The following is a 22,418-nucleotide window of genomic DNA, read 5'->3' as shown; positions in this document are numbered from 1 at the left end:
ACAAAGCACAGGTTGAAACCCAGTGCCTACCATGATGGCATTAGGAGGTGGAGCCTGTGGGAGGTGATCAGGCCATGAAGCCCTCACAAATGGGACTAGTGTCCTTCTAAGGAGCCAGAGACAACCTACCTTCTACCACGTGAGGAAAGTAACACCTATGAACCAGAAAGCAGTCCTCACCAGACACCAAATTTCCCAGTGCCTTGTCTTTGACTTCCAGCCTTCAGCAAAAAAATAAATTTCTGTTGTTTAAGTTACCCAGTTTGCCGGGTGCAGTGGCACATGCCTGTAATCCTAGCGATTCAGGAGGTTGAGGCAGGAGAATCAAGAGTTCAAAGCCAGCCTCAGCAAAAGTCAGGCACTAAGCAACTCAGTGAGATCCTGTCTCTAAATAAAATACAAAATAGGGCTGGGGATGTGGCTTAGTGGTCAAGTGCCCCTGAGTTCAATCCCTGGTACCAAAAAAAAAAAAAAAACATTACCCAGTTCATGGTATCGGGAAGAGGAGTGCTGGGGTTTGAACCCGAGGCTTTTTGCACACTACCACTGAGCTACCCCTGTGGTTTTCTTAAAGCAGCCCTAAAAGACTAACACAGTTCTTTTTTTTTTTTTTTTTTTTTAAGTTTTAGGAATTTTATGTATTAGTTCTATAACATAAGATCAATGTATTTAAACATATAAAAATTGAATTTAAATATATGGCTATGGGGTAGAAGCTGATAAAATTGGTCAAATATGCTTGGGAAATGACTAAATATAAATTTTATTAATAAAAGTACATGAACTTGAAATTCAACAGATATTTTTTTTTAATTTTTTATTGTTGGCTGTTCAAAACATTACATAGTTCTTGATATATCATATTTTACACTTTGATTCAAGTGGGTTATGAGCTCCCATTTTTACCCCATATACAGATTGCAGAATCACATCAGTTACACATCCATTGATTTACATATTGCCATACTAGTGTCTGTTGTGTTCTGCTGCCTTTCCTATCCTCTACTATCCCCCCTCCCCTCCCCTCCCCTCCCCTCTTCTCTCTCTGCCCCCTCTACTGACATTCATTTGTCCCCCTTGCATTATTTTTCCCTTTCCCCTCAGTTCTTTTCAGGTCTACGATTTTAGTCTCCTAGCTAGATTTGAAAATCCACAAGAGGAAGAATGAGACGATTTTGGAGTCTTTTGAAAAGTCCCTTTGTAAACCTTGTCCCAGGAAGCCCCCCATTCAGTTAGAAGCCACCGCCTTCCTAGAACCCAGGTTTTTAGACCAAGCTGCCCAGGAGGAAGACAGAGGGTGCTGACACAGTGGAACAGGGGCATCAGAACTCAACTTTCTGTGGACCTGGGTTCAAGTCCTGGTCATTAGGTATATGGGCTAATTTCTCCGGTGCCTAAATTCCTTCATCTATAAAATAAGAATACCAACTTCATTAGGTAAAGATTGCAATCAAGAATATATGAAAAGCACCTAGCCAACAGAAGACATTCAACAAATGTTAGCTTGCCTGCTTCTCCCTCTGGTCTTTCCTTCCTTTCTAGGAAGTGCGGGAACTTCTATGTTTTATCTTTACGTTGGTTTGTGTGCAAATCTGTAATAACAGGGCCATCTCAGGTGATTCTCCTAGCAGTTTTGTTGCTGCTCATACCCATGGAACAGAAAAGACTCACCTAACTGCCAGTTTAGCACCTTATGGGGATTTATCTTTCATTGAATGAAAGTGGAACCCACTGGCCTCTGGGAAATGGCATTATGGATCTCCAGCTGGCAGAACAGGGAGGGGGCAATGGTAGAGGTAGAGAACATCAGCACTTCCCAAGGACTGGCAGCTGGGCAGAGGGTGCTCTGGGAGAACAGGGATGGACTCTGGGGCTCTACACTTTACTGGGGACCCCAGGCACTTCCAACGTCTTTGAGCCCTGGTTTCCCCTCATCCATAAAAACTGAGCCAACAGTATCTACATCAGTATCTACATTGTTGTGGTGACTTAATCATATGCCTAGGGAGGCGTCCTATGAATACTCATGTTTCCTTCCTGCCTTCTTCTCAGGAGAAAGGAGGCAAAGGCCTCTAAAAAGAAAACACATTCACACACAGGACTTGTAGAAAATGGACCTGCAGAGATTTTAATTGATGCATAAAACACAGGATTGTCACCAGAGCTGGTCGTATCACATGAGCTATTCCCAAAGCACATAGAATAAGCCAAATAACAAATAGGACATTTTCTATGTGGTAGGCTGATGCCTAAAACATATGTGAGGGGGTAAAAAAGCCAACTGGATCTCAGTCTTATTCCATGGCAAAGAAATGAGTGGTGAGACAGCGAGTGTTGGTTTCTCTGGCAAGGGCAACCCCACAGCTTTCAAGACATGAAAAATGGGGACACTTTGTTTAAACAATGGGACAGATGCCTGAGAACAGCAGCTCCACCTGGTATGAGGCCCCCCTGACAATGCTGGGCACTGGTCCAGTCTTCACACTAAGCTCTGGGAAGAGGTAGCAGTGGGATTGGGGCAGGGGGCGGCAAGGTAGAAAAGACAGGTAGAAACCAAGTCCATGAATGCACCGGAGGTACTCTAGAAAGAGAGAGAAAGCAAGATGAGGACCAGAGGCCATCCCAGTCTTTTCCTGCGGGTGTTTTTCGTTTTGGTTTTTGGCTTCCTGAAGAAGTGGTGTGCTTGGGACCTGAGACGCTGGCTGGAGGGCTCCCAGGAGCTTCAGGGAATTGGAGGGTGCTCCTGAAGACAGCCCTGAGGAAAGCACAGTGCTGGCTGAGAGAAAAGAGGCAAAACTTCTGGGGTCCAGCCTCCGGCAGGGCCTGAGCAGCTGAACCAAATCCTGAGACAGTCACTAGGAGGGAAAGAATGTTCAAAAAAGGAGACATTAAAAACAAAAACAAAACAAAAAAAGACAAAAGAACAAAGAAAGGATTTGACCTCTCCGAGGCTGAGGTACTGGAGATAGGTGCAGGCCACAGGAGCCAGGTCCCAGGGTACAGGTGTGCTGGGAACCTCTAAGCAGGTCCCTGAAGGTCCAAGGGACCAGGGTGGCTCTGGAGGGATCCCTTGGCTCTGAAGAGAACTGCCTTCCATCCCTGAGCAGGCCCAGCAGCAGCCATGCCCATCAGTGCTGCCATGTTGATGCAGGAGCTCAAAGAAGCTCACACACTTCAGGTCAAAACATGGGCCATGGTCACAGAGTATGGCTTACTATTTGAGTCATACCATCCTTTCCACCCACACCCAGCCCTGTGGTTCTTTCAGGTCCTAAGGGGTGCAGCAGAGCAAACAGGAGAGTGCTTTCTCAGAAGCAGGAAGTACAGGTGGCTCCCTGGGCCTGGATCCCGAGGGGGAGGAGTCTCCCCATGCCGACTGGGCACTCAGTAGTGGTATACGTGCAGGATGTTGTCGTCATCCAGGCCCAGCTGCAACATCATGCTGGAAGTGGCTGTTGGCTTGGGCACCGAGGAAAAAACATGTCTGGCCATGAGGTGAAGGAAAATTGGGCAGCTGAGCACGTCCAGATGGAGCCAAGAAAGAGTCAGAGGCTGAAGTGGATCCTCCTCTGGCCCCCAGAGCACCAGCAGAGCCTGACCAGCTTGACTGCTACAACAGGAAGGCACTGCGGTTTGGGGACCAGTTGAAAGGATACGATTTGGAGTCATTCTTGAAACGCTCTAGCCACTTGCGGTTAGCATCAATCATGCTCTGAAAATTGGTGCTGTCTGCCTTGGGGACTTGGGAATGGCTGTGCTGCAGAAGGCGGAGCTGCTCACTGGGAAGAGGAAGGAGGAGAGGGTGAGAAGAGGAAGAGTACAAACAAAGGTGTTGCATGAAAGGGGACATATGGACTTGGGAATGGCTGTGCTGCAGAAGGCGGAGCTGCTCACTGGGAAGAGGAAGGAGGAGAGGGTGAGAAGAGGAAGAGTACAAACAAAGGTGTTGCATGAAAGGGGACATATGACAGAGCCAACCAGAAGCCAACCCATAGCTCTTCTTCTCACCAGTACCAGAAATAGCCTTTTCAGAGATCTCTTTAGCAACTTGAAGCTGCCCTTTTGGAAAGACAAACTGAGTTCCCAAAAGGGAGGATGGTAGCCACCCTCTGCCCATTCCTAGGTGCTTGCTTGCCACTCCAGGGCTTCCATGTCTATTTCCAACAAATGCTTTCAATAAGGAGCTCCCCTCGATCAACTCAATCCTTGCTCAGCCTCAGCTCCCAAGCTGGCCCAAAGAGACCGTGGGGGACTTCCAATTGGGGTCTCAGGGAGGGGGAGGCACACTTGGCAAGGAAGAAGATGAATGGGAAATTAATAACAGGTTTAAAGAATTGCCCGTCTGTCTCCCCAATGGGGTGTCCCTCTCATTCCAGATGTTGCTCAGCAGGATTTAGAGAAGAAGGGAGCCGTGGAAAGTAGACAAAGAGCTCAATGGTAAAGACAAAGGCCAGATTCCAGGGTGGAAAGGCCAGCCTATGGGGCAGTGTGCAGGGTCCCACCACAGGTACCACAGGCAGCTTCCTCATCTGATTTTCCCCAGCTGTGGAGGGCGTCTCAGTCCTAGGCAAGGTGTGGCAGCTCTGTGGGGATCTGTCTAACCTCCTAGGCCATCAGGACCAGGAGTCTGTTGCCCTCAGAGGCCCATCTGCCCAGGAAGCGGAGCCAGCAGCTTGACTGTCCCACAGAGCCCACTGGGAGGCTTACCTGGCAGACACATAGCCCAGGCGGTTCTCCGTGGTGGTAGGGTTGTTGCTGAGCAGGGGGATGCCAGCTGAGGGAGTGGAGGGGAAGAGCTCAGGGGCCCTGGTCCAGTGGAGCCAGACCCAGGCCCCACAGGATGCCTTGCTGCTCACCAGAACCTCTGCCCACCCCTGGAAACAGATGAGGCAGCACCCCAGAACACACACACAAAAGCAGGGGGAGCTTCAGAGCCTAGAGATGAGAGACAGGTGACAGACGGGAAGTGTTCTATTTATTTCTAAAATTTAATCTACATTTCAATTTGGGTTAAGGCAGAAAGAAGATTTTTTTCCCCCATATTTTCCTTCAAATGATTGTTTTTATAGCCTCTCATACTACCTGCAGGGCTATGAGACCAGGGGAGGCTACAGGTAAGGGGGAAGCCACAGGTAAGGGGAAGCCACAGCTAAGGGATTAGAGGCAAAATCCTAGAGTCATAGAGATATGAGGTCAAAACCTGATTTGTTACTCACTTACTGGGTGTCCTGGAGCCCATTACTTAACCTGAGTCTCAGCTTACTCATCTATAAAATGGGGATGATTACTACTGCCAAGAATTATTATAAGGATTAAAGGGGGAAAGATAGACAGACAGATATGAAGTGCCTGGCCTTCAAATGTACTGCACAAGATGGGAGCCATTATGATAATGACAATGACGACGACGACCTTCTAGGGTCTGCTGAGCTCTACAATACATAATAAAGGCCCCAGTCAGCCCAGGCTCCATGTTAACCATCCTGATCCACAGAGCCTCCGGCTGCAGGGCCATCGGCAAGGTCTTCAGCATGGATCCAGAGACAGAGCCATGGACCAAAATTGGGGGCAGGGACAGGGGTAAGCAAGAAGAGGAAAGGAATAGTAGGACAAAGAGCGTAGAAGAAAATGGAAGAGGAGGAAGAGAGCAGGAAGGCACAGCCAAAACCAAGGGCAGCCCAGGGAGGCTTACAGGGAAAATACTTGCGCCACTTCTCCAAAAGGAAGTCATCCACTGTCTGAGTCACAGAGGGGAGCCGGGGGCCCAGCCCTGGGTCCCAGGCCCACTGGGTGGACACGGGTGTAACCGGAGACGAGGATGGAACCCTGTTCATAAAGGGGTAGGAGGGAAGTGGGGTACTCTTGGAAGACCGCGGCAAGAACTGAGATGGCCAGGAATTGGAGAGCGAAAGGGGTGGCTGGGTGCTGAGGCTGCCCAGAATGTTGAGGACACTGTTGAGCTCACTGCTGATCCGCTGGAGGGAGCTGCTCAAGTAATTGATCTTATTGGGGAAGATGGTACCCGAGGTGGAGGTAACTGAAAGGAAAGAGGTAGATGGAAGGGAGGGACTCAGGTTCAGAGCCCTGGAACATCCCAGACAATGGCACCTGCTGGCTGCCCCTCCCTGCTCCTGCAGACAATAGCCCCTTTGGCCCTACAAAGGGGACAGAGGATAACTGGGGCTTCCTTGTTCCAGACAGAGCAGGCCCAGGGCAGGGGTACAAGCCCCTAGAGAGAAGGAAGAGAGAGGGCCCTGTGCCCTCCTGCAGGCCAGAACAGAGAGGAGAGACAGCCTCCCAAGAGGCCCTGAAAGAGAAGAGGCTAACAGGGACAGTCCACAACATTCAGAAAGCTCTCGCAGTATGCCACCAACCCAGCTCTTACCAAGTATCTAGTTCAGACAAGAGCTCACAAACACCCCTGTGGGGCTGAGGGAAGGGGAGTGCACGGTGTTCCCGACATCCCCATCTCCAAATACTCTGGGATTCGCCCCTCCCACGGCCTCTCTCCTGCTCACCTCCCTGCTGCCGCCATGGCTCACTGTGAAGCAGGGGAAAGGATTCTGAGCTTTCACTGCTTGTGTCTTCTGTGTCACTGAGATCAAAGGTCACTGCCTTCTTGGTGGGGGTTCCTCTCAAAGTGTCTTCATCTGAGGCCTGATGGGTAGAACCAGCCATTAGTACTGCCCCTCCAGCGTGATGAGTATGGACTGAGTCTGGGGAGTCTGCTCTTCTGGGACCCAAAGCTCCAAGACCCCCGGGAGAGGCACACTACACAGGCCCCTTGGGCGAGTGGGTGGGAGGGAGGCTAAGAAAACCCAGCTGCCTAAGACACAGGTAACAGATGCCACGCCCTCCCCAGCACTGTCTCCGCAGTCTCCTTGAGCTTCCCTGCTGCCACACCTCTGTCTGAGGCATGAGGGGATACACACCAGGGCGGGTGGCGGGTAGGGACACCTGCGATGCATGTGCACCCTCACACTGCAGTCACAACATAGCAGGGAAGGGCAGGAGCTAGTCCCCTTTACCTGCACCTTCCCAAGAAGCTCCAGGGTGACTTGGGAACACTCAGCAGACATCCCACCCCTGAAATGTGTTCAACTCACTGCCATTTTCACCAACCACAAGCCTGAAACCAGCATCCCATCCTGAGCCCTAGAGGCCCAGTACCCTTAATCCAGAACCAAAGAACCCAGCCCTGTCCTGGGAACTGAAAAGGGAAGTTAGGTGGCCACAGGATGACACCTCTTCCCGAATGGAGGACTCCAGCTGATTCAGCTTCTCTTCTTTCTTCTTCAGCAGACCGTGGCCTTTCCTCATGGCTGACTTCATCTCATCCAGGTACCTGGTCTCCTGCAGAGGGGAGAAAGGAGAGAGAAATGATGCTCATACACATGCTGGAGTCCCAGCTCTACCATCTGCTGACAGAGTGGTCTGGAACATAGCTCTCGTGTGGCTGCTCATTTGAAAATATGAAATGCTACTTTTCAGTGGATTGTGAGAATTAAATGATAGAGGATGGTACATGCTCAACATGATGCCCACACCGAGGAGATTCTTAAGTGGTTCCTGCTATTACCATCACTGCTCCAACTATCATCATCATCATCATCATCATCACCACCACTGCTGACATTGAGAGGGGTTACATAACAGGGCCTGAGGGTAGCCTTCAGATAGATAACCCTGGGAAGCCTGCCCTCTGTTTGTACCAGACCATCTGCTGTGCTAAGCCAGGCACAGGGGTCACAGGGCCTGAGCCCCATAAGGAGTTCTAGCACCATCAGAATTCTAGGAACCCAGGTGTCCAAGAGGGCAGGGCAGAGCCCATGATGCAGGTGCATTCAACCAGGACAAAGATCTATGATACCAACTGCTAACGATGAAATCTCTGCCTATTCATTGCAAATTAGACCATCAGAGAAGCAGACCAGAAAAGTAACTCATCTTATGCTTAGTGTGTCCAAAAGACTTTCATTTCTCAATGAAGTCATTAGTTTGAGACAATGGAAATGCTTAGCACTGAATTTGAAAATTTTTAAACCCCAGTCATACTCTTCATCTAGACAATGGAAATAATAAGATAGCTGTATGTATCCCTTATTTGAATGCTTGAGTCCAGAAGTATTTCAAATTTGGGGAGTTTTTCAGATTTTTGAACATTTGTGTGACTACACTGGTTCAACAGATTTTCTAATGAGGACTTTTCAACCTGTACTATCTTGCCTACTATATGGTCAACGTGAGGATCAAACACTTTACTATTAGAGAAAGTGCTGTTTGCACACGATGTATACATGAAAATGTAAGTAATCACAGGGCCCATGTGGCCTTTCTCATGGAGTCCCCAGAACTATCAACTGAAGAGAGCCCAAAGGCAAGGGTCCAACTGGCCCCCTCAGGCCTGCACCACATAGAATTGGCAGGTTCCCCTCCAGGCTTCTGACCTCCTCCAGGTTCTTGCGCATATTTTGTAGAGCCTCAGTGCCTGGAGGGTCATCAGCCACATCCTGGGCTCTGGCCAGCTTGTGGCACCAGTGCTGCTGGGCAGCTTTCAGGGCTGTCTGCCGCCTCCGCATGGAGCGTGTCTGTCGCATCAGGAACTCCTTGGCATTGCGGAGGGCTATCCCCTCGGCGGAGAGGTAGTGGCGGATACTTTGGGAGGACCAGCAGGGCAGAGGAAATGGAGAGAAGTTAAAGGCAAGACTTTAAGAACCCTACTCAGGACACACAGCCACTCCCCAAGCAAATGCCCACCCTGAGCACACAGGAACTGCTGGGCTGGGGCTGGGCACTACGCAGGGACACCAGTTTTAAACACCTATAACATACAGCACATGGGACTAACAGTCTCCCCACCCCGATTCTGAAAGGAATTGTGCCTGGCCCCAGATGTCAGACAGTCTGATCCTCAACCAGAGGTCAGCAGATGCCTGTTGAAGGTTACAGGGCCAGTTTCTTGGCTTAGTAAAGAGGATCTTCCATCTCTAGGCCTCTCCCAGGAATAAAGTCCTACTAGCAGTCACTGTCACTTCAGTTCTGGGATACAGCCCTCACTCATCCCTCTGTGATACCTCACCTTGAAATAAGACAGGCAGTAGGAACTTACCCGTCCAAGGACAAGTTAGTCTCCTTGCCCTGGGACAGAGAAGAGGACACATCTTGGGTCTGGTTCTATGGACACATGGCAGAAAAAGACCTACTGAGTGCAGCAAAAGCAGACACCCTGCATGGTCAAGACACCCCGAAGCCCCTCCTAGTGGCCTAGACAAGGAAATGGCTCTGCCAGTTGCCAGGTACTCTTCACTTTTAGGTACCATTTGGTGAAGATGGTGGGAAGCTGGGAATAAGAAAAGGAAACCGGGTTCTGTCTGCAGTACAGCCGACTCCCCTCCTGATCCCCCCCACCACTGATGCCCTGAACCCACCCCCAATTATCCCCGCCAGGCCCCAACCCCAGCTCACTGTCCCAAGGGATTTCCTCAGGTCCTCAATGTGGAGATCTGGCTCAAAATGTGGGGAAACATTACGTTCCTCCACTGCCAACTCTTTCAAGATGTCCTGCTTCCTCTGAGCTTCAGCCTCCAGGCTGCTGTGGTGGGGAAGGGAAGTAGGAGATAGGGGTGTGAGGTAGGGTCACTGGGTGAAGGAGGCCACACTGTCAGGACCACATCCAGGTTCTCACTGCCAGCGAGGTCCCTGGGGTGGGGCTGAGGCATGAACAGGGGAGGCAGGGATGCCCTGCTTTTCAACATAGCCTCCCTAAGATGCAGCAGCAACTCCACACCCTTCTGCCTTGCTTCTGAGTTGGGTCCTCCACCTCTCCCTGTTAACTGGGCCATGAGGAGATGGGGCTCAAGAGCAGCAGGTGAGAGGAAGGTGAGAGGGTGACTAGGTGCCGGAAGCCCACACCACCTGACACGCTTCTGCAGCTTCTGACTCTGCATCTGCAGCAGATCCACTTGGGACTCCAGCTCTATCTTGCGGGCCTGCAGCTCTTCAAGAACCCTTTGGAGTTGTCGCTTGGACTCCACCAAGTGGGTATGCTCCTTCTTCACTTCCTCTAGGTGCTGATGGTTGACTGTGACTTCCTGAGTGTGGGAAGGAAAGACAGAAGCACCCAGAGATACAGTAAGAAGAAGTCAGGGCAGGGAAGCCAGAAAAGAATGAGACAGGGAATGGAAGCCAGAGCCACTGAAGCCACTGTGTCTGGGTCAGGGGGTCTGCAGGCTCCCGGGCCTCCCACCACAGCCCACAGAGTGGCACTTTTTGTGGAATATTGGCCAACCTAGTTTGGAACCCCTGGGTGCTGGGCAGAGTAGGTGAACAGAAACCTTGGGGAACAAGTGAGGCAGACAAACCTCTCTCTCCAGAGCCACCTGCCTCTGCACATCAAGCAGCTGCTGCTTCTCCTTCTGCAAGGTTTCTTCCTAAAGGGGAAGAGATGGGCCTGTGGGCTGACTGCTGACCCTAGGCCAGAGGGGCAGGGGCCTGCCCTCTCCTGGAGGAGTGGACTCTGGTCAAGTACACCTCACATCTCTTCTCCACCCAACTCTCTCACCTGGATGTTCAGCTGAGCCAATCTGGCCTTGATATCTTTTGTTCTGCTTTCAAGTTCCATCTCCAAATCTTGGAGTTTCCTTTCCTGCCCAGAGTGTAGTGAAGAGAAAGATGTCAGCATAGAAAGAGGGTAAGGTATTAGCTTGACCTCTGAGCTGGGCTCCGGCTTACTTCCTCTTAATTCCCTTGCAGTTTACTGAGCATGTACTACACCTTGCTGATTCCCAGACTGGGGTGCAGGGGGCAACTCCAAAGCCTTAGAGGGACTGACTTCCCTGTCTAATCCCGGGCCATGTACCTGGTCGCAGAAAACAAAGAAACAAAGATGCCCCTAAGCTTAGAGGGCCAGGGAGAGACCTCCTCTCCTGAAGCTGCAGGGCTCCATCCTGTTGCAGCCACGATGTCAGCCCCCAAGACTTCCCTGCCCTGCACAGAGGTGTCCTAGTGGGGGCTCACCCCCCAGGCCTCACCTGCTCTCGGTGCCGACGCCGCAGGTCCTCCAGCTGCTGGTCCTGCTCCTGCCTCAGGGTCTCTAATTCCCGCTCGTGGGTCCTGCGCAGGCGCTCCAGCTCTCCAGTCAGGTACCCCAGGAGGTCAGCCCGCTGCTTCCTCTCCTATAAAGAGGTGGGGCCACCAGTAGGAACCTGCAGGGGCTTCTCATACCCCAAAAATCAGACTCCCTCACCCCTGCAGTCTTGGGTCAGTAAGAGCTCCCCATGGCCAACTCCTAGAGGGGAGCATCAGGATGCCTACTTTGCCCTGCAGCTGAAGCAGATGCTGCCAGGCATCAGGAAGGAGCCCCGTGTCAGCCTGCTTCACCCACTCGTGTATGGTGTCCAGCTCTCCCTCACGGGGAAAGAGGCCACTGATCAACTATCACTAGTCTTCAGCAAGGTCAGAACTGGCCTGGGAAGGGATGTAGCTCAATTTCATCACAGTGCTGCTGTTTCTGCAGAAGATCTGGGATATGGGTTCCAGTTACTAGAATAGGAGCCTAAAAGTCCCCCATAGGGATCCAGCTGTGGGTTAAAGTCACCACCCCCACACCCATGCATTACTCACCCCTAAGGTAAGCAAGCCAAGCCAAACCAGGTTAAGTGAACTTTCCCACCCGAAGATCAAAGAGGAAGGAGGGCAGATAATATATAATACTGTTTGATTCTTCCCAGTCTACTTATTGATGTCCTGAAATTTCATTAACCTTGGTGCCTGCTGTTGCAGTGACTAAAACTGAAGGATTTGGAGTCACTGGAATCCTTGCTCCTCTACTTATTAGCTGAGTTTAATCTTGGGAAAGTGACTTGAACTCTTCATATCTCAGTATCCTTGTCTTTTAAAATGGAGGACATACCTCCCAAGGCTGTTGTGAGGACTAAAGTGGGTTAAGATACATCAAGAGTTAGAGCAGGGCCTGGTATGTAGTACAGCTCAAGACCTGTTAGCTACTATACCATTTAATTTAAAAAGGAACATCTATCTAACAGGAAGTACCTCCCATTAGGGAAGGTTTCTAATACTTCATTAAAAACCAAATGACTTCACTGTTGGAAGGTGCCAAGGAGGAAGGCCTTCCACAATGCCTGACCATAGTTTGTCCCCTCTCATGCCCTGAAGCCAGCTAGGAAGGACCCCTAGCTGTATGTGTGTGACAGAGTATGTGTGCACAGGCGCGCGCGCGCAACAGGCGGTGTGGTCGAGGTACCTCAGCTTCATACCGCTCTCTGGCCTCTGCCATCACTTGCCGATGCTCCTCCTTCATCTTGTCCATCTTCCTTTCATGGTCCCTTTCTATCTCCTGGCGCTTTTCTCGCAGGAGGCTGCTGAGCTGCAGGGGACAAAACAGGGAGGCAGCACACAGAGTTGAGGGTGGACAGCACCCAGGGCCCTACACATGCCTCCCAACATCCTCTACCCACACACAAGGCACCAAGGCATACAAACAGCCACACCCCAACACCATCTCCCCACAGGTGTACAAGGGTCCTGGGGATGGAGGAGGACCTGGCCTTAAGGAAACGTAGTCACAGAAATAGAACTAGAAGCGCCATCCCCGCTGAGCAATTCACAGCAAAATGGAAGACATTAGGGTCCAGATGATGGAACAGACCATAGGGAGTCGAGGAGCAGTAGTACCTCTTGCTCATACTCCACCACCTGGTGAGCCTTCTGGTGAGCTCTCTGCTCTGCCCACCCAAGACTCTCCCGCAGCTGGGCTTCTTCTTTCTGATGAGCTTCCTCTATCTTCTTCTGGAGGCCAGAGACCACCTGAGGAGTCGCCCCCACACACAGCGAAGTGTGACCCTCAGGGAGGCAGTTAGAGCTACCATGTAGGGTCTCACTCCCAGGGCCCCAGCATGCATCTCAAGGGCCTAGAGGTGGAGGGAGGCTTGTTCCCAGTGGCCAGAGATGGGGTTGAGCTCTGCTGCTGCCCAATATGAAGCAGGGTCCTAGGCTGTCCAGGCTCTGCCCTCATGGGCCAGTCTGGGCCAGCCACACTCACCTCCCGGTGCTTGGCCTCCAGTGAGGAACAAAGTTGCTCCAGCTCAGCACTGTGCGACTTCTCCAGCCCTGCCATCGCCTAAGGAGCAGCAAAGAGCCATGAGGGAAGCACGGCAAGGACCCTGGCCAGGACCATGGGACGGGTGCAGCCAGGAAGACCACCCTACTCCCACAAGATGAGGAGCCAAGGAGAATAACGTTCCTCTGAATTAACTCATCCCCAAAGTCTGCAAGTAGCAAATGGACAGGAACCTAGAGGTGAGAGTAGAGGGGCACTACAGTAGGCTTCAGCTCAGGCTCCTGTCCTGCCTCTGGGCCAGGCCACAGATACACAGATGCTGTAAATAAGATCCAAACCAGGGAGGGCTGGAGGATTGGTACACTCTCTTTGAGCATCTGCTTTACAATGACAGCCCCCCAGTCTTTGCTTCAATTTTCTGTGTCTAACAGCTAAAGTTCACTCCTTACAAAAGAAAATTTCTAAGTGGACTGGCCATTCATGAGTGTCTAATCTGGCAACAGACCATGGAGCTAGAGAGAAAGGGAGTGGGGACAAAGGTACCAGCCTCCCATTCTAAGACAGGAGAAAAACTCAGGGAGGAGAGGCCATTTGTAGCTGCCCCTCAGGAACAGGAACAGGGTGCCCTGGTCTCAAGACCTCTGGTCTGGCTGAAGTTCTTTCAGTTGTGAAAACATCCCAAACCTATAGGACATTTCCCTTCATGCCTCTGATGACTCCCTGCTACTAATAAGACCCAGCTGCAACTGCTGGGCCAAGATGACCCTGGAGGGGCCTCTGAATACCTACTGAATCCTCCACTCAGCTGAGGAGATCAGGGCTGCATCTGCCCTGAGCCCAGTCAGGTCCACCAAGAGTAAAGAGCCAATTACTATGTCCCAAACCTGTCTGTGCAGGCCACCTGCCTGCCTGGCTCCCCACCCTGTGCACCGACCCAGAGCATGCCCTTTCTTTTCCTCTGCACTCAGTCCCTCTCCAGGCAGCAAAGACATGTAGGGGGGAGATCCTCGCTGCACTTGCTCACTTCTCTCCTCTCCGCTTCCAGCTGCTCCTTCAGCTGCTGCAGAGCCACCTCCTTCTCAGCCTTAAGGGTGGCCTCAGCTCTCTTCTCTGAAGCCTCCAGCTCTTCCTTGAGTTGGTCCAATGTCCACTTGCTTTTCTGCTCCAAACTGGCCATCTCAGCTTTCTGTAGGGACTCTAATTCTTCTCTCCGCCTTTTCAGGGAAGCCTCTTGCTCAGCCCTGGGAAAAGAGTATGGGATGGGGGTGGGCCTACATGTTCCAGGTCACTGCCACAGGGCAGGGCAACTCCCAGCGTGCTCTCACCTGATTTGTTCCTCATCTGCTTCTGTGCTGGATTGGACCCAGGCTCTGAGCTGGGACAGCCTCTGGCCTTCCTCCTCTCTCATCCGAGCCTCTTCCTCCTCAGTGGCCTTCTGCAGCTGCTCCTTCAGGGAACTGAGAAGGAAGGAAAGGCAGGTTCAGGGGAGGGACCACACAAGTCTTTTCTGGTCCTTTCACAACCCCTGCTTCTTGACCTCCAAGGGCCTCTCAGGCTGTCTGTGAAACAATGTCAATCTTAAACACAAAGTCTCCTCTGGGAGGCTGCCTCCCTGAAATGCCCTTTACCACAGGAAGTGGACTGCAGGCTCCCTCTGCCTAGATTTACCTCAGCAGGGCATTCACTCAAGGAAGGTTACAGCCACATAGCCTGACTCTGGATCCACATTCTGCCACTCCCCACCCTACAGACACTGTTCTTGGCACATCAGATATGTCACCATCTCTAAGCCACACTGTACTCTTCCTTGTCTCTTGATTTTGCTCATGCTGGTTCCTCTGCCTAGAATTCTGTTGTTTTCTGTCAAGCCCAAATTCACTGCTTAACACCAGTCAGCTCTCTGGGAAATCTTCCCAATTCCCTCCAAGTTTACTGATTTGCCTTTTCCATACACATTAAATGGTGAACCTTTCTTATCCCATGCTACTCTGCATCATGTATCATATTGCATCCTAAGTAATCTTTGTTTTCCTTGTAGTCTGGGACTTTCTTCAGAATAAGAATCTTCTCTTAAAATCTGTTGTTATCTTGGGCTGGGGTTGTAGCTCATTGATAGAGCGCTTGCCTAGCATGTGTGAAGCATCACATAAAAATTAATGAAGGTATTGTGTCCATCTACAATAATAACATATCTCAAACACTGAACATAGTAACTGACATAAAGTAGGTTTTCAATAAATGTGTGTTGGACTTGGACAGTCTCATCCAGCCCCAACTATAAGCAATATTTGATTAGCCATGAAAGATGTCTCATCTACATACCAATGACAGTCACCACTGCAGACATAAGCTGCTTACACAAACTGCATCCTTTTTGTGTACCCCCTCATACGGTCCCACACAAGGGGATGTGTGCTATACACTCAGGGAATTCAAGGCTATAACCAATGTGATGTGGAACACAATTCTTTGAAAAGCAAACTCCAAAGTCAAAAAATATTTAAGATTGTTTCCTACCATCAACACCACCACTCTCTTCCATTATGAGAAGAAATTTGAGTTAAGTAAAAATCCTCCTTGCTAGATTCCCCAAAAACCCTTTCTTTTTTTTTTTCCTATGGCTCAAATTTACACAGAACTACACAGAATGTTAGAGCTGGCAGTAACATTAGAGGTTAAATCCTATCTCTTTATTTTACAACTGAGGAAACTAAGGTCAGCCTGTCTGTCTTCCTGACTGCCTTATCATTCAATTGTTGGTTAAAGGACTCAGCTGTGGCTTCTAGAAATTTCTATCCAGAAACTTCCAGAAGTTTTCCAGCAAAGTGGAGGATGCCCCACCCCCACAGAAAGGTTCTGGTGTAAACATAAACAGCTTTCTAAGGACCAACTATTTTAAAGAGAACCAGACAAAGCTCTACCCATAAAGAAATCACTTAATCAAATCACTTACTCAAGAATGTCCAAATTAGTATTAATTTCCAACTGAAAATAAAAGCAAGTGCTGCCATTTATGGAGTAACTGCTGTTCCAGGCCCTGATCAAATATTTCTGGCATGCTAGTGTTCACCAAAAGCTGAAAGTGCTCTAGGGTCTTGACCTTCTGGGATCGAAGGGCAGGGGATGGAAAGCACAGCCAAGACCATGGTAGCCAGTAAAAGGGGAGCAGCCTTGTGGGCTGGCAGGGAGACACCCAAGGATCTTCTCTAAGGTGTTCCATCTTAAGGTAAGCTGAGTCATGCCCTGGTTGGGTGGCCCCGGCCCCAATTTTCAGTGGCCTTGGAAAAAGAGGATGCTATGAGTTGGTCTGTTCTTTGGGATGCTCCCCAGAAAGGGCCCCAAGAAGGGTGGTAAAAGGGCAAGCCCTGGGTCAGCAGATCCTATGTTGAGCTAATGAAAGAGTTTGCAATGATCTTCCTGGTACTGAAATAGGGTTTTGTTTTATTTTCTCCAAAAAAATTAAGCATAAATGTTTTATAAGTTCCTTGCTATGTATGATACAAAAATAGTAATTCTCTACCATGCTTGGAGCTTCTGTCTAAAAGGACAAGATTTAGCCTTTAGATATCTTAACATTACTTTGTAGCACTTTCCCACCCTCAGACTGACAGGCTGCTCATTACCTTCTTGATATTCATTTGTCCTTTTTTCCTTACTAACAGAATCCTGATTTTTTCTAATACATAAATAGACTGACTCCCTTGTAACTAGGGGTAACCAATGAGATAGCAGCAAAAGTTACTAGGTGACTAGTAAAAGTTACTAGTTTCTAGGAACAGCCTTGGTGGGACTGTGGGCCTCCCAGTGGTGTCAGGAATGGGAGGCAGGTGTTCCTCCCTTCAGGGGAGAAGTGGGACCTGAGGGTTTTCTCCTTCTGCAGGTGAAGCTGGACAATCTCCTCCTCCTCCTCTTGCCACAGCTTCTCCCGAAGCTGCTGCATCTTCTTTTGCTGCAATTCCAGCAGTAACCTCTGATCTTCTTTGAGTTCTTGGGCCACTGCCTCTTCCATGGCCTTTAGTGCAGCCTCAGAAAGCTCTTTTGGGAGAGCCAGAGGCTCTGCATATCTCCTGTAAGAGGAAAACAGGGTATCACTACAGGGTGTGTATCTACCCACCTTTTGGCATCAGATCCATAGGTAACAGAACATCACATACACAACCGTGCTGGAGAACCCAAAATCTGGAGTCATATACCCACATAGCCACACAAGGGACTGTTCTGTAGGACAAGCCCCACTGTGATCGAATAAAGTCCAAAGGTCTAGGGAAAAAGGCAGCCCACAGTCAGTATACCTGGAAGATTGTGGCCTGAGGTCAAAACGTGAAGTTGTGCCTCAAGAGCTGACAACATCAGGGAGACAGTGAAGCTCTGTCCCTAGTGGATTCTCTCCCAGAAGGTCTTTAGGCCCTGTTCCTTGTCTCCACCAGGGCTCTGCCTACTACCTGAGTCTCATGCCAGAAATTTGGAAACAGTCCCTAGAGACCGTTGTCTACTTCCAGACTGAACAGAGATCAATGTAAATGAGCCCATGGGAAAAGTAGCAGCCCTGAAACCTACGACAGACAGTCCATTGAGGTCCAGGAATAGAAAACTTTCCTCCATCACCACCAAGGGAATCAGGCAGCAAACATTTCTCTGAGCCAAAATGGAGCAAGAGTGTAAGAGAGATACCATTTTCCATATTTCCCTATAGTAACATGTTTTCATCTGCTTGGAATTAAGTTCTGTATTTTGAAATGAGTGAAAAAAATTCAGAGCTAACCCAGATGCATTGGTGGGTGGCACGTATGGTGAGGAATAATGGTATTGGTTTACAATATGTCTATAGAGTTAGTGAGGAGGGTTGTTTTGCTTTATTTTCCGGTTCTTCAAGGAAATAGCCAAAATGAAACTGTGAGAACATTCTAAGCAGGGAAAGCACAAGCAGAATAAAGTATGTCTCTCCCAGAGTGACTTTCTTTCTTTTTTTTTTTTTTTTTTCAGTTGTAGATGGACACAATATCTTTATTTATTTGTTTATTTATTTTTATGTGGTGCTAAGAATCGAACCCAGTGTCTCACACGTTTGAGGCAAGTGCTCTACCACTGACTGAGCTATAGCCCCAGTCCTTGGAGTGATTTTCTTAAGGGCCAGTTCACTTTTGTACTCCCAGGTCTCCACATCTGACAATAGAACCTGGTTGTAGCACACAGCCACCACTCTTCTTGTTTGGTGCTCAGGCTGACATAATGGCTCAGTCAACCTCAGCAGGAACACATGAATAAGACCAAATCAAAGAGGAATGGGCAAGAATCAAATGGGGGAGTCAGTTCACCCAGCTGAGGACTCCACACCCACTCTCCCCCAAGAAAGCTTAGCAGCAAAGCAAATGGAAAGCAAGGGTGGGAACAGCTCAGACAGTAAAAAAAAAAATAGAACTTAGGAACCCCACTACAGCCCAAGAATAGAGAGAGAGGGGAACAAAACAGGCTACAGACATCCTGAAAAACCATGAAACCCATCTCTCCACCCTTTCCTAAAATCAGAACTTGGACCAGGAACAGTCTTGATCCAAGCCTTCAAATCTTTTTGTCCTCCCAATTCCTTTTTTCTCCTTTCTTCCAAATTCTAACTCCTTCTCAGTCCCCGACACTGCCCAACTGATGCAGATGTAAGCGTCATGGCTGCCACCTCCTCTGAGGATGCTGCCCTCCAAAAGAGCCTCCCCCCGCAGCTCTCCGCCTCATCAACCCTCCAACTCATTTCCAACCTTGGCTGAAAACATCTTTTTTCCCTGAGATGGTACCTTTTAATGTCTGTCTCCCCTGTGGGCTACGTAGATATGTGCAGCCCAAGGGACAGATGATGTGGGAAGATGGGGCATCAGACCATGTGGCAGCACGTGTCCAGGCTACACACACCAGTGAGCCCGCTTGCACACCTGCCACACAGGCAAATGGGGCTGTTTTTCAGTGGGTTTCTTCTCCCTCCCTCATTTTAAAGTCCTGGTATTCTAAACACCTTGCTTAGGTCCAAGGCAAAGAACAATGCCCGAAAGATCTAGAAGACAATTGGGAAGTTGAAGATGCCAAAGAAGAGGCAGGTCTGATTTCTAGGCCAACCCCTCAGGTATGAGCCACATGAGACCCAGTTTCCAATAGAAAGAGGCCAATGAAAGGCTCGGTGGGAGCTAATCATTTCATGCTGGCCACCAGCTAGCTAGGAGATAGGTGACAGAAAGCAAGGCAGGAAGGCAGGGAGGGAGAAGAGGATGGAGGGAGGGAGAACTGACATCCCAGGATCGTTCTGAAATGATTGTAAAACCACTAAAGCTCAGACTGAAAGCAAGGAGATCTAGTTTCCTGTCACATTTAGACCAGTGGCTTTTTTTGTTTGTTTATTGGCTTTTTGAGATGAGATCTTGCTATGTTGTCCAGGCTGGGCTTGAACTCACAATCTTGCTTCAGCTTCCTGAGTAGCTAGGATTATACCCGGTGGTTTTGATTCACTTACTATCTCTGCAAATCTCTGTGAAATGTGCTAACATGACAAAAAGGAGGATATCCGCTTCCCAGACCCAGTCCCTTAGCCACAAGCCTGCCCTGTCCACCCTTGCTAGCCTGTCCTGTTCCTAACCCTTCTGATTCAGATGTCAGGCACAGGGCTACTCCCAATACCTGGAAAACCAATCGATTCCTAACACATCTGTGAAGATTAATAACAAGGAAGTTGTGGGGTCTGAAGAGACTCAGGAAAGGAACAGAGGCCTTTCCTGTGAGATGGTGTGACCTGAGCCTGCAGGGTCAAGGACAGTATCTAGAGACCCCAGCAGGGGCAGTGTCATTGGGATGGAGAAGAAACACAAGTTAGGGCATCAACTAGACAAGGTGTCCAGGGAGGAGCTTCCCTCCAAAGGTCCTGGGAAGATGCCTCTCTGACCTCTGCCTGGATCTTCCTCATTCTGAACCACACTTGGCTTCTGTCCTTCATAGAAAGCACCCTGATCTGCCTGTCCACAGCCACCAAGGAGACAGGAAAGCCATGTGATTCCTCAGGTCACAGCTTTCATTGTAGGACCTGTCACCAACTGAAAAATGTGACTACCCCTACTCTACACAACCTCTACAACATTATAGGAATGACATGAGATTATGAGCTCAGGTGCCTTGCCAGCTCTCAGTGACACTCCTGTGAGTCATCAGGATAGGAACCTGGCTCTGCTCAATAGTCAGACCTGAGTCCTTTGTACCTCTCAATCACAGAGGAGAAATAACATAAATTCTAGTGCCTTTCTATACATAAGAGGTACAGGGGCTGCAAACCAAAAGTCAGAAGTCTAGGATCTAGCTCTAACCCTGCGACTGACTAGTGATGGGACCTTAGATAAATTCCTTCACCTCTCTGAGCTTTCATTTCCTTAACTGAATAAGAGATGAGAGGGACAGGTGAGGATGGGAGAGAAAAGCTAAGTGGCTTCTAAATTTTTTAACTACTTGGTATAAAAACAGGTGAATTGCAAAAGCATGATGACCCTTACACTCAGGCACACAAAATATTTTCTATATTCTGTATAATTCCATTTATATGAAGGTGGAAAATGGGAAAACTAAATCTATAGGATGGAAGCCACAACTGTAGCTTTTGAGGGTAGATTTGAGGGTGGAAACTTTCTCCGGGGATGGAAATATTCTATGACAATCTGAGTGGCTATTATGTGTTGCACACACATGAAAACAATCACTGACCTGTACAATTCAGATTTGTGTACTTCGTTATACATAAATATCATAATAAGATGTTTTTAAAAGAAAAACAGTCCTTGGGAGAGGAAGAAATATAATTTACCAGTTTCTGCTAATGAGCCAAAGGTATACCCTTGCCCATCCCCATACCCTGGGTCCTGGCCAGGAGCCCCCAGGACCTGAGCTAACCCCAGGCAAGAATCAGTGATAGTGATGGCTGCCTGGGGCTCTCAAGGCTGCACACAGCACCAAGGACACTTCCAATATCCTCCTATATTCACTCCATGGGCTGAAGCCAGAGCATCTCCTCCCATCACCCAAGAGAGGGAATGGGCATTCGAGCAATCCATACACAGCAGAGGACAGGGACAGACACAAAAAACTGGCCCTTACACTTCTAGAGAGACTGTCGAGGTGGGGCTGACCACCACCTTTTCCTCAGAGTCCTCAGTCTTTTCTTGCCCAGGGCATGGCTCCTCAGCCTGGGAATGCTGCTCCTTGCCCCTCTCATGGACCACAGGTGGGCTCGGGGGCTGTTCCCTTGATAGGAAGAAGGAAGTAACTGTGTTAAACCAGGAGGAAGGCAAGAGGTTCAATCTTCACCCCTTTTAGGTGCATAGGGACAAGAGGGGCAAGCCCAGTAGTTTCCCTACCTTGGGTCTCTCCAACCTCCCTTTCCCCTCTGGGTCTCTTGCTGAAGCATTTGCATTGAAGGCCAGATACTCCCGTTTCACATGGGAAACAGGATAGTTAAATACCCAAGGAGAAGCTCTGCACACAGCAAGTAGTCAATGGATGTTGCTGATTAAACATGGCTGCTGCTCAGGTCCCCTGGTGGCTCATTCCAAACAAATGAAATCTAAGACCAGCATATTTTTCTGGGGAATGAGGGAATGCTTCTTCCCAGTTCGCCAGGAGGACAGAGGCACTAGCACTAGCAAATATACACCAGGCTCAGGACCAGGCTGAGACCTGCATCCCCTCTCCCTGGGCCTAGCACACAATAGAGCTCCAGTTGGGTGGCTAGAGTTAGGCTGACTCCTGGCAGGGGCAGGGGTGCTGTTGGGGAGGGGACTAGGAGACAGGGCTACCCTGGCAAGAATGGAGCAGACAGGGCAACAGCAGAGTCTCTGCCTCAGTCCTTGGCAGGGAGGCAAGTAAACAGAAGCGGCACCTCCTTATTCTAGAGTTCTTAAGCTCTCCTAATCAGCCTGGACACTCCAATGTGTTACAGAAAAGAACTAGGAAGTAGCAGATTCCCCATTCCCCAGGTGCTGCTGCTGCTGCTGCAAACCCACCCCAGGCTCACCCTGCCCCATCTCTCTCAGCCCCAGCACACACACAAAGGGATCACCACCACCCAGGGGTGCTTCTTTCTCATCCTTACCTCAGGACAGACACCAGTGGTGTGTGGCTGGCTCCAGAGTCCTCTCTAGGCTCCTCCACTTCCTCCCACTCAGGTTGTCCCTTGGGAATCTGTGGAGGCCCTCCTTCAGTGGCCTGGTTGTAAAGGGGACTCTGGAGCTGCTCCCCATGCAGAAGTGGAGGAGATAACCTGGTGAGGCCAGCCAGAGCAGCAGTCAGGCCCCTCCACTTGGAGAGCAGGAAGAGAATTTGG

General features: G+C 49.6%; 1 protein-coding gene across 7 annotated transcripts in view; it reads right to left on the bottom strand.

Moving 5' to 3' along the window:
* Positions 1-2,102: 2,102 nt before the first annotated feature.
* The window catches only part of Cep164 (centrosomal protein 164), a 64,920-nt gene continuing 44,604 nt past the window's right edge, over positions 2,103-22,418 (bottom strand). For 6 of the 7 annotated variants that reach the window (XM_071616729.1, XM_071616733.1, XM_071616730.1 and 3 more), the window contains 21 exons: positions 22,188-22,355; positions 21,194-21,340; positions 16,936-17,145; positions 14,404-14,535; positions 14,103-14,319; positions 13,061-13,138; positions 12,694-12,825; positions 12,263-12,385; positions 11,031-11,174; positions 10,562-10,645; positions 10,362-10,430; positions 9,916-10,091; positions 9,466-9,592; positions 9,110-9,174; positions 8,448-8,655; positions 7,246-7,353; positions 6,519-6,657; positions 5,693-6,037; positions 4,708-4,774; positions 3,657-3,779; positions 2,103-3,484 (listed from right to left, as the gene is read on the bottom strand). In XM_071616729.1, coding sequence (XP_071472830.1) covers positions 3,385-3,484; positions 3,657-3,779; positions 4,708-4,774; positions 5,693-6,037; positions 6,519-6,657; positions 7,246-7,353; positions 8,448-8,655; positions 9,110-9,174; positions 9,466-9,592; positions 9,916-10,091; positions 10,362-10,430; positions 10,562-10,645; positions 11,031-11,174; positions 12,263-12,385; positions 12,694-12,825; positions 13,061-13,138; positions 14,103-14,319; positions 14,404-14,535; positions 16,936-17,145; positions 21,194-21,340; positions 22,188-22,355 — 2,962 coding nt within the window. In that variant the 3' untranslated portion in view covers positions 2,103-3,384. The remainder of the gene's footprint in view (positions 3,485-3,656; positions 3,780-4,707; positions 4,775-5,692; positions 6,038-6,518; positions 6,658-7,245; positions 7,354-8,447; positions 8,656-9,109; positions 9,175-9,465; positions 9,593-9,915; positions 10,092-10,361; positions 10,431-10,561; positions 10,646-11,030; positions 11,175-12,262; positions 12,386-12,693; positions 12,826-13,060; positions 13,139-14,102; positions 14,320-14,403; positions 14,536-16,935; positions 17,146-21,193; positions 21,341-22,187; positions 22,356-22,418) is intronic. The other variant, XM_071616732.1, reaches the window with a different exon arrangement.

Source organism: Marmota flaviventris, chromosome 9 (assembly GCF_047511675.1).
Source record: "Marmota flaviventris isolate mMarFla1 chromosome 9, mMarFla1.hap1, whole genome shotgun sequence".
Lineage (NCBI taxonomy): Eukaryota > Metazoa > Chordata > Mammalia > Rodentia > Sciuridae > Marmota > Marmota flaviventris.
The sequence above is the reverse complement of the archived record's forward strand: the minus strand, read 5'-3'. Positions and strand labels throughout refer to the sequence as shown.